Source organism: Protopterus annectens, chromosome 10.part0 (assembly GCF_019279795.1).
Source record: "Protopterus annectens isolate FY-2018-M chromosome 10.part0, PAN1.0, whole genome shotgun sequence".
NCBI lineage: Eukaryota > Metazoa > Chordata > Ceratodontiformes > Protopteridae > Protopterus > Protopterus annectens.
The window spans coordinates 1,271,889,310-1,271,901,653 of record NC_056744.1 but is presented as its reverse complement, the minus strand read 5'-3'; the positions used below and the strand labels follow the sequence as shown (position 1 = coordinate 1,271,901,653).

The 12,344-nt window shown below is 36.9% G+C and overlaps 1 protein-coding gene across 2 annotated transcripts in view; it reads right to left on the bottom strand.

The window, feature by feature from the left end:
* Positions 1-12,344, bottom strand: part of LOC122813577 (BMP/retinoic acid-inducible neural-specific protein 3-like) — a 1,515,308-nt gene that overhangs the window by 714,627 nt on the left and 788,337 nt on the right. For both annotated transcript variants that reach the window (XM_044085972.1, XM_044085973.1), the window contains exon 3: positions 7,462-7,750. In XM_044085972.1, the coding sequence (XP_043941907.1) occupies positions 7,462-7,700 (239 nt within the window). In that variant the 5' untranslated portion in view covers positions 7,701-7,750. The remainder of the gene's footprint in view (positions 1-7,461; positions 7,751-12,344) is intronic.

The following is a 12,344-nucleotide window of genomic DNA, read 5'->3' as shown; positions in this document are numbered from 1 at the left end:
AATGGATCACAATGGTTATTTTAGAATGGGGGGGGGGTGTAGCCTCTTCAATACATTTATTGAAGAAAGAATAAATTCTAAGGAGTATGCCAAAGTAAGAATTAAATCATTAATCAGTTTGTTGGCAAAATATGCCAGTTGTGTTTTCCAAGATATTGGCAATTAGTAGTAAGTTAGCTTTTGAATAACCCTGAAATATTATAGTTTCTTTATGGTTGAGGAGGCATTTGTATTAAGGTTAAAGGTTACTGCTGGGTGATCTGATTTAATGAGGAGGTAGTAACATAAAAGGTGATACTGGAAAAGACATGGCAAGGCTCATAGGGGCTAATTTGCCCTAGGGAGTTGATATTTATAAATGTATTTATTTATTTATTAATTTTTATTGATTTGTCTTTGTTTAGTGGGAAAATCCAACTGGGCAGTACCCATTTTCAGCGGAGGCCCGGGAAGGAAAGCTCCAGTTGTTTACATTTCAGTTAGACACAGAGTAGTTACATTTCTATTTACATTTATACACAAACAGTAGTTATATTTCTATTTACATTTATACACAAACAGTAGTTACATTTCTATTTACATTTATACACAAACAGTAGTTACATTTTTCTGAACTGAAGAAGACAATGATTATGCCCTGACAGAGACACTGGAGGGAGACCCATAGTTAGCAATGATATGGTAGGCTGTTTTGTTGCAAAAAGCTAAGACCTCTATAAGTTCTAAGGCTGGCATCTCACTCGATTTTATGTCAGGCAATACATTTTTTTTTTAGATTTGTTGAACAGGGCAGAGCACTGAGCTATGTGGAGTGATTTGTCTTCCTTATAGATAGCTTCCAATCCAAAGGGCTTATGCACATGTAAAGAGATAATTTAATATGACACATTACTTGCATCACGTAAAGTAGCCTATTTTTCATATATTATATGGTTTCAAAATGCTTATCACAAAGAACCAGTTTAGGCTGTACAAAATAGCATTTGTCAGAGTTGTTATATAGGAAAAAAGCATGCACTCTTTCTGTGTTTCAGTTTTATTTATATAATGGTAGAAAGATTTTGCTCTGTGCGGGCATCTTTCTGCTAAATTTTCTTCATAAAAAACTATATACATTTTAGCTAAGGTTTTTATCAAGTTTATTTGGAGAATTATATTTCCTTTTGATATTAGCATTTTCATCAGTTTTTATAAATGTTAGTGGTGCTTCTTTTTATTAACATGTACTGTAGTCCCTTTTGATACTTTTGATAACACATAATTCATTTTACAAGCTTTCTTGAGAAATAAATCTAGCCCTTCATGCTGAAGTTTTACCTGCTATAAGGTTCCAAAAGGCAACATGTTGCAGCCATTGTTAACTGACTCTCATTTCACTTTATTAAGTCCTTCAAAGGCAATTTTATAATACTTTCACCAACATAAAGTCAGGTTCATGCATAATTTCTTAAAGATAATATGCATTTAAGGATAAATTATTTCTTAATCATTTTGTCTGTAAATTCCAAGCAATTAATTAAGATACAGAATATGCATACTTGTTTGTTTTCATGAGATGAGCCCTATAGAATAAGAACATGGCCTTTTCACTGTTATCATACTGCGGATATGGGTTTGTATTCTAGGCATGAGGGGTTTGGTTTTACACATTCAAAACTCAGTTTAACAAGATTTCAAGTGTATTCGATGACAGAGTTATGGATTCTTGGCTGTATCTAAGAAATTTGATCAGTGATTTTAAAACTGCAATAAATTATTTTACATTGCAGTGAGGTAAAAAAAGAGTCTTTTTGGAAATAGTATGAAATATTTAAAATTTGTGCTAAAACAGAAAACAAGCCAGGGAGAAGATTGGGTAAAGTATGCGCATGTGTGAATTACTAATTGCAGTTAAAGAACTGATGAATTAAATTTACTGTTATTTGGACATGGTACATGTCAGAGACATTAATTGTGTGATGTACAAGATTTTAGGTTGTGGTAGAAATATTCACACATGTACACCTGCCAGAGGGGTTATATGGAGAACAGACAGTAAGATTTTCAGGAAGTTAAAATAAATTTATTTCAGTAGTGATTCTTCTATACTGGTATAACCAGCTTTTCAAGAGAAAAGTACAGACAAAAGCAATAATGTTCGTGTTACATATTTGTAGGTAAAATACACATATGTGATTGTTGCTTTATAATCACCTATAAAGCAAAATAAGAGTCAGCACAAGACACATTGGCAATATGTACCACTGGGTAATATGCCTACCCATCTAGCCAGCTAAATACAATTTCATATTCTGAAAAAACAGAGTCACCAATTCAAGGGTCACAAGGCAGAAGTAGTTATTATCTAAGACCAAACAGCTTGAACTCAAGGATGGGCTGTGTCCCTGTTATAGTGGGATATACTTAGGAGATAGTAAGTCAGGCATAACAGGGGAGTGCTTCCTTACACCTAAAAGGTGTTGAGAGGTATTTTAGGCAGGCTTTTAGACAGAGGTATTTAGAGCACTTATAAGCAAAAACAGTAATAGGAAATGCTTGTGGCTTTTTGTCATGTTAAGCATCCCAATCTATGTTTAGGTTGTTTATTATATACTGATTTTTAGGTAGCAAGTCTTAGTTTATAGATCTGTTCTGTTGATAAATTTACTTCAAAAATATGATTATATTATTTTATTTCTATTCAATGCATTAAAATATCCCTTTTCTCATGTTTAAGTGAACATCACATTTTTATTTTGATAATTCATTGTTGTTAGTTATAATGCAAATTGCCTGATAGCTCTGTATTAAAAATATGGCATTTATTTATAAGTGGTGATATAGTCTCTGATGATAAAAGTAATAGGAATTAGGCTACATAACAAAATCTTATGATGTTATTGACTTGTTGGTGTCCAGTTGGTATCCTCCCATGTTTCAGCAATTCACATGTCACTAATGTTTTATATCCACTGAGATGACCACTATTCAGAATGATATGCTATCTACCAGTATTTTGGTGTCTTCTGGCAGCTTTACATACAATAATTGCTGTTACTGAGATTGGGTACCTGCCTACAAAATTAATGCTATAAATAGCCATTTGTGTAGTTTTTTTTTTCTGAAAATCCAACTTTTTAATTGAAGAAGGAAAGGTAACATTAAATTACTGAAACAAAACAAAAAAAAATGAAGATATACCAGTCATCCTATTTCCAGTGATTGCACTCCCAGTTTAAAGTTCATTATTTCATAGCTTCATAGGTTGTCACTAGGCCTTTATAAGCCTAGCCATGTACCCAAGCCAATTTGTCCCCAAGTACTTTGGGCATCTATTAGGAGGAGGAGTATGTTAATAATAAGATAGCTAAGGTATTCGTAGGGAAGGGCGTGTTAATTGCAGAACATTCTACTTACTTTCTGTCCATCACAGACATAGGAGACAGACTGGAGGTAAATTTGCAATTTCCCATTCAGTGGTCAAGGTTTCATTTGAATAGGGTCAGGGATGAACTCTGCTTTGCCTGGATGGAAAGTCTATTCCCGAACATGGGGATCCTTGAGTCACATATTTGTCCCTCCAGCATATTCTATTTATGTCACAAGTGAAGGTCAAATTCTTGGATATAGTGTTTCTAGTGCTGTTTATTTTATGGATGTGCAAAAGATCCATTAGGGCTGGATCTGAGAATGCCTTATAATCCAGGCATAGATTTCCTCTCAGCAGCTAGTAGGATACTGAGTACTGCATACAGTGATAGGGCCTCTAGGCAATCTGTGTAGGGCACGGTATTCATGCCCTGTAATCTCCTGGTGAGGAACCTTTGCGGGCGTTCCAACTGTTGCAAGTGTCTGGTTAGGTACATACCAAAACAGCCATTGGACTCAATGATGTGTCTGATAAGGGCCGAGTAGAGTGGTACTACAACTTCCTTGGACCTGGATGGTATACCCTTGCCTATAAGTTAGACGACATAGAAAGATTTTCTTACATTCTTTGCTACATGATGGTCGTAGGCTAGATTGCTGTCTACATATGTTCTGACTTCCCTAACTACCTGGGTGACACTTAGGGGCATTTTATCAATGGAATAATTAACTTGGATGGACAATTTCCCAAAGGTAATTATAATGCATTTCTTGGCACTGAGCTTTAAACTGTGGTTTTTGGGACCAGTCATTTGCCTCTTTTAGACCGTCTTGCAAGATGTTGGCATCTTGGGTGGGGCGTGCTGTGATAGCTCTGAATTTACACTCATCTTTGAACTTGGGGAGCCAGAATACTTTGACATTGGCCTTGACTTCTGAGAAGTAAATGCCAAACAGGAGTGAGCTCAGCATGGAACCATAAGGTACTCTGCCTGTGATCAGTCTCTTGGTGGACATGGTATCTCCAATCCTGACTTCTTGGGTCTTATTTGTGAGCCAGCCAGCAATTCAGCAAGTGTTATGGAAATTGAAGTTTTGTTTGGAGAGCTTGACAACAATGCCTGAGTGGGATATTGTATCAAATGCCTTGACCAGGACAAGGTATGCAGTATGCACTGTTTTAACCTCATTCATTGCCTTGCTGACCTTCTCAAAGAAATCAATCAGGTTAAGTACGTTAAGAACGTCTTTGTTGATCATTTCCATGATACTCCATGGCTTTGCATAGTACACTTGTCAGACTGATGAGTCTGCAGTTTCTGGGATCAGTTGATGGTCTACCCTCATGAAGAGGGATGACCATTAAGATCCTCCATTCACTTGGTATAGAAACTGTTTTGAGGCTGTAGTTGAAAAATACCTCTCAGTGGTTCTGATAAGTTGTGTTTTAGACTACTCAGGAGGCAAACTGGTACTCAATGGAGGCAGTGTTTTGGCCTTAGCTAGTGCCACCAGAACATAATCCCTATAATAGCTGGGGGGAATATGCTAGAGGGGATTTCACAAGGGTATTTGGGGAGTGGAGTAATGGGTGAAGTTAAAGCTGATTTCATCAGTCAGTAGATTTGCTATATCTCTCTCTGATATGTGAAGGTGGTGCTGTTAACTACCAGTTCAAGCACACTGCTGTGTGTTACCTTTAAGGTTCTGGACATAGCTGAAGAGGCCTTGTGATTATCCTTAGCTTGAGAGGCTATCCTGACCTCATAGTGGGCCTTGCTTGATTTAATTAAACCTCTTAGTTTCTTGTTTAGTTGTATAAAACATAATGTGTCTTTAAGGGAGTTTAGTTGTATAAGAGAACACTTGTCTTTAAGGGAGTTGTTTTTCCTGATTTTTGTCCATGAACTTTCTTCCTTTATTGTATACCCATTTAGGTGAGGCTTCCAACAGTGGGGTTTGTTTTTAGTGGTTGTTCTGGGTTTACTTCTGGTAGGTAATGCAGTCTCTATGCAGCCATTCACATGTTTCTATAGGGACTGTTTGAAAAGTTCTGCATAGTTATCTATTGCCTCTGGGTTAGGGGGAGCCCTGAATTTTGACAAAGTATTATTTAATAGCATGGAGCTTGCCTTAAAATAGTTCTGAACTGTTACAGGTTTAGTTGGGTTTTCTAAGGTGATTTTTATTTTGAATAAGACAGCTTTGTGATCCGACCTCACTAGTGGGGATGTGCTACAGGGATGGGGACACCACTCTCCATTGTTGGTGAATACTGAATACAGTATATTTGATCCTCCAGCTGGAGCATGCAATATCTGGTCCAAGGTGTTCATGTTAATAAAGTACAGAAAGAATTGTGCCTGTGAGTTTGAGGCAGTGCATGTAGTTAAAGTCACCCATGAATAGGGTATTTGGTTGAATTGTGAGTACCTCTAATAAGTCTAGGTAAAAGTGGTGAGATCTAAGGTGATTTGCACATGGATGAACTCCATGGCATCATCCTGTATGACCAGTCTGGGGGTATATATGTTATACTATAATGTTAAAATATTATTTTTATACCTGCACAACACCACATGCAGCATGGACATTGCAAACAATGACAGTCACTTACTGACTTTTCTTCAGATTCTGAAACAGGGAAAAAAGGGGTCCTTATTAGATGAACGAAAAGGCAATCTGTTGAACAGCTATAATGTTGAATATTCCAGACCTCGAGATCAGTTTTATGAGATCGTGGTACAGTGAAGACTGAAAAATGTGCCCTTTTCTCACTGTAGTGCGATCTCGGAGTTGGTATATATATAATTGGGTGTGGGGGGCAGCCCCCCACAAATCCGATTTCGAGGTCTGGAATATTCAACATTTTAGCCGTTCAACAGATTGCCTTTTCATTGTTATAATAGGGACCCGAAAAAAGTGCCCATATGTGATTCGAATAATGAAAATTCATTGATATCATAAATGAAAATTCACTGACATTGTAGCCTCTCATTAACAAAATACTGTTCATTCTAACATCCCAAATATAAAGTGTATTTTTCATAATTTGTTTCAAGAGATGAGACAGAAGTGGAACAAGTTCAAACAGATTTTTGTTATTGGGAGATAGACAATGAAAAGCTATCTTTCCTAAAAGTTACTAGTGCAGCTAAAATTTGTTGTTTAACATTTAAAAAGTCAAAGTGTGCCTAAATGTTCACTTTAAGATTAATAGATTAAAACTACTTGGCTGATGTAAAAAATATTAAAGTGTGAACTTGTTATGCCTGGTTATCAAACATTCAATTATGTAATTTAATTTAAAACAGTCTTTTCAGGCAGATGACTAGAGCTATCCCGCACAATTTAAACCAGACACAAGAGATTTAAACATACAGAATCTGAAATATACCCGGACACATTGATATTTCCTGTAGACTACACTTGGAAAATGAGATACAAGTTAGTGCTTCTGAGCTTACCCTCCCCCAAATGAAACTGAACTTACCCTCCCCCAAATGAAACATTAGTTTGTTGACAAACAGCCCTAAAAATTAAAGAACATGACCATGAGATCTGTTTCTGTGTCTTTGCTGCATGCCTGATGACCATTAAGACTCATCAGATTTGGACATAACCCATTCATATAGGCATGTGTTGGCTTACATGTCTATGCTTGGATCAACTGAATTCATATCACCATTGCTACTTTTGCAAGTACACTCCATGTTACAGCTCTTTCCCTGAAGTTCAGTGTTCTGATAAATGCCTTCTGGCTTATACTTTGGTAAACTGCCATTCGGAAAACCTCTCAAATTTTAATATACATATTTTTTCATGAACATAAAGATAATAGAGACATTTGATGGGCTTTAATGTATAATGTTTTCTCTGATATCATCAGATTCATGTGTGTGTTGTCATTTGTCAAGCCACCTGTGCAGTGGTAGACTATTTTCATTGATGGAACTACACTGTACACATCTTTAGCAATTCACTCTAGGCCTGAAAATGATGGAATGCATTCCAAATGCAGAAAGCATAATAATTACTTCAAAATAACCATTAAGAATGGATAAAGCTCTGATGATCAAGAATGATGATCACTCATATTGTGTATTCTCTTACCTGTAAATCCTGTACCTTGTAGTAAACCCTTGCTGGAATCGATCACTAAATTCGGTGTATTGTTGAGATTGGTAGAAAGGTCCTCTGTCTGACAGAAGCCACTCCAAGGGGTGACCAGATGATTCATGGTGATCTGAATTGGATGTGGTAGCAACCCTGCAGTGAACCGCCACCAATACCCACTCCCAGAGGATGATCAGATAAAGCCATCTAGAAATTGTACCCCACTGCCACATCATTCTTTTTAGGGGAGTGCACCTTCCTCATTCTCCCAACACTTCTGCTGGACCTGTAATTGAAGAAAGAAAACTTATGTTAGTCATACATACCAGCACCAAAACATCTGCACTTCATGACATTGTCATTTAGATGCATGTCTGGTGTACAACTGCATAACTGGGAACAGTACTCCAGAGTAACAATTGAGTAAAACATAACAGCAGCACTGTCTTGACAGGCATCAGACAGGATAACAAAGAACCTTTTCTGCAGCATGATTTTTTTTTTGTCCTGTAACTCTTTTGGGAAATGAAAATGCTTCTTCATCGTGTCAGTATTACCTATTTTATTCTACTTGATCTTTGTTTGTATGCCTGCTGACCATGAAATCTTTTCTAATCAAACTCAAGTTCAGCTGTTCCACTGTTCTGGATAACCCAAGCACAGATGTGAGGGAAGTTTGGGAAGGCCATCTCCCAGGCAGTCCTGATGGGTGCTATTGTCTGGCTGTCTGAGAACTATCCAGCCTATTACTGTTCCACTTCTTCATTGGGATGTCTGTACTACAACTAATGAGCCCACAGGGAGGGCACCATGTCTTCTAAGTGAAAGGGGCTACTGTTCCCTCCATAAACACTTCTTCAACCTCCCACCCTGCTGTCACTGATTTTCCTAACCTGCCCTCTGATTTTCATATGCTCAAATAGGTGGGATGTTTCTAATTAGTCCCTTCCTCTCTGTGGTGATGAGACCACTACATCAAAAGGCTGTATCCAATAGTTTTCCCTGATATGTGCACTAGCATCAGTGGTTTGGGATACCAGTCCCCCCTCCACTGCTCATATCTGTTTAATATGCAATCCTCCACTTGCATTGGAACTCACTTCTCACTCTTACCATGATAAACAAGTCAGCAAAGGTCACCAACTCCCATTATCCCCTGCGTGGCTCTTCCAACTCCCGAGCAGCTATTTGAACCTTGAGTCATCGGGGTCTAAGTCAAGGCTTTATACACTATATAGTTGTAGGCATGCATGTCTGACATACCTTCCCATGAAGTATCCTTGAAGAAACCATCACAATCCAATCTATAAGGATCATTTCCGTGGGCTTTACCTTTCTATATTTTTAGCAACAACATTGCCTTCTAAATCTTAATATAGTTCTTTCTGCGAATAATCTTGCTGACTGGCATTCAGACATTTCATCCTTAGATGCAGTAAAGAAACTGTCTGAATATCTTATGCAGCTATCTGACCAAGTCAAACAACCAGCCTTTCACAACACTTAAAAACTGTATCAGTGATTTCAGGTCCATCCAGCAAGCAGAAAAAACAAATGGACAGCTAAAAATGCACTTATTTATTAATGTAGTGAACCCACATTAAGTGCTTTCATCCTGTTAAAAAAAAGACTTCATCAGAATGTGCAAGCAAAACAATTAATACAGTATATATAGGCTAACCTGACCCCCTGACTAATTAATTAACTAGTTACAAGGTTAAAGCTAAAGTTCTACCATAATAAATATGAACGCCGTTATAAACCTTCCCTCAACAACAGTATAAAAATGAATCTAATAAGAATTGATATGTACATCAATTTAAAAAGCTACAGCTAAATGCAGATAAAACACTGTAGAACATAAAATGAAAAACCCAGTGAACCAATCCACATACAAAGTACTGACTCAATGAAAGGGAGCTTCTGTTATACACAAAGACAGTACTCCTACCAAATATTACAGGGTCCACATCGCTTTAAGTCTCTTATGGACACCACATCATTTAGACCTGGAAAATCAGTAGTGTGACACTTAATCTTCCATTTTAATTCCTTTAACTCTAAAAAGTCATCTACTGGCCCCCTCTGCGGCCCAGGTCAACATGATCGATAACTGTAAATTTAAAGGGATGGGAAGGGTTATTGTTGATGTGATTAAATAAAGCATTCGTTATCCCTTTTACTAATATATTATTGATGTTGGTAAATATGGTCTCTAAAGGCTCTTTTCATCTTGAATATATAAAATCCTGGCACTTAGCCACATAAAAAACTCTCTTTAAATGAAATGAATATAGCATACAGGCGTTTAGACATGGTTTTGTATGATTTGTTAATTAATGAACAAATTAATAAGGGTGAATACCAGTTCCTTCATGTCTCATACCCTAGGACCCCCACCATATTTGGGATTCCCAAAATACAGAAGAGTTTGACAGACCCACCCGTACGTCCAGCTGTGGATGCAAAAGCATACAGGACATTCCCCTTAGCAAAATGTATTGATTTCCAACTAAAGGGGATAGTAGAGAAGTTTCCTTTTATGTTAAAGGATTCATGGGATTTTTTGGGAAGAGTTACACAGGAGCTGTACAATGATGATCTGTTGATGGTAACTATTGACATTAAGGATTGATTCTCTGCCATTCCCCACAATATTGGTGTGGAATGGTTTTAGAGTTTTTTATGTGACTACTCTGACAGAGGACACACGAGAATATTAACAATTAGAACCCTTATGGAGAAAGTCTTAGAGAATAATTTCTTTTTTTTCAAGAACCAGTTGTTTAAGCAGAAAAGTGGGGTGGCAATGAGGGCAGCATTGCCCCCATCTTTGCCAACTTGGTCCTGGCATATTGGGAAAAGACCAAGGTTTTCACCTCCAATTATTGCCAGTCCTGGTCTTTGTATGGCCGTTTTTTTGGATGACATCATTATTTTCTGGCATGACACTAGAGAAAAGTTAGAGGAATTTTTCCTATTTTTGAATAGTTCCACCAGCTTTTTGGAATTTACCATGAACATTCAAACTGAACAAATTAATTATCTAGATGTTAGCATTATTAAGAAGAAGGCAACCAAGGAGTTTGTTTCCACTTTGTTTAGAAAGCCAACTTAATCCAAAACATTATTGCATTTTAATAGCTGGCAGCCCCTTCATTAGAAGGAATCTCTGGTGAAGGACAATGTGTTAGGTTAGCCCAGATGGTGAGTGATGAGGTTCTGTATGGTGTGGCATGCTGGAAACTGCGGGAAATGTTGGTGAGGAGAGGGTACCCCTTATTGATGCTGGATGGTATTTTTAAAGAATTAAACAAAAAGAGGGACAGGGGCATATACACCCCACTGTTGGGAAAAGTGGCACTGCTATTTTAATTGGTGGGTCTGAAGGTGGAAGTTTAAACCAAGATAGTAGCCATGCCTTTGATAAGGCCTTAGTACTCCCTTTTAATTTACATTTTGACCAAATTAGGTCCATTATTGTTAGAAAGTGGAACATATTTGCCATTGACCATGCCAATTTGAATAAAGTGGGAGAAAAAACAACTATCATGTACAAAAAAGACATTAGTCTCAAAACAATATTGGAGAGGCACCTTATGAGGGTCAACAATGGTGGGATGGTCAAATGTGGCTAATGCAGGCAATGTGAACTTATTTTAGAAGTTACGAGCCTGTTTTTACAAGGTTACGGGAAGATTGAACTGTCACATAAATATAATTGTGCAGTAAGGGAGTAGTTTATGTGGCTAAGTGCCAGGGTTGTGAAGGATTTTATATGTTCAAGATAAAAGAGCCTTTAGAGACCATATTTACCAACATCAATATTGTATTAGTAAAAGGGATGACAAGAATTCTTTATTCAAGCACATCAACAATAACCCTACCCATCCCTTTAAATTTACAGTTATCGATCGTGTTGATCTGGGCCCCAGAAGGGGACCAGTAGATGAATTTTTAGAGTTGAAGGAATTAAAATGGAAGCTTAGGTGTCACATTACTGTTTTTCCAGGTCTAAATGATGTGGTGTCCATAAGAAATGTTTTGAGGCTTAAAGCTATGGTGACCCTTTAATATTTGGTAGTACTGTCTTTGTGTATAACAGAAGCTCCCTTTCATTGAGTCAGTACTTTGTATGTGGATTGGTTCACTATGTATTTCATTTGTATGTTCTACAGTGTTTTGCCTGAATTTAGCTGTAGCTTTTTAAATTGATGTACATATCAATATCTTGTTAGATTCATTTGTATGCTGTTGTTGAGGGAAGTTTTATAAAGGTGTTCATATTTATTATGGTAGAACTTTAGCTTTAAACTTGTAACTAGTTAATTGATTAGTCAGGTGGTCAAGTTAGCCTATATATACACTGTATTAATTGTTTTGGTTGCAAATTCTGATGAAGTCTTTTTAACAGGATGAAAGGACTTAATGTGGGTTCACTACATTAATAAATAAAGGGAATTTTAGCTGTCAATTTATTTTTTCTGCTTGCTGGATTTACTAGTTTGTATGGAACTCGTTTAACTGATATCTGGTACACAAAAATAGGCTTATAAAAATGCCCTTGTATCCTGGAATATAAAGTCACTACAGTGAAACAGACTAACTGGTTAATTATTTTTATATTTAGATGGCTGACCCTGTATTATTTTTTCTGATCTTATAGGCAAAAACTACAATGAAATTAAAAAAAATGAAGTAAATATCATAACACCCCTGGGCAGGCATTATTTACATAGTAACGCAAACAAATTGTTGGGCATTATTGCTTGCTTTACAACAGAGCTTCACACTAAAGCTTTCACCATATGTCTCCCTTCTTCATACACACCACATAACTTTATTAGAGTGCTGCTTTTAAACTTTGTTTATACTCCATG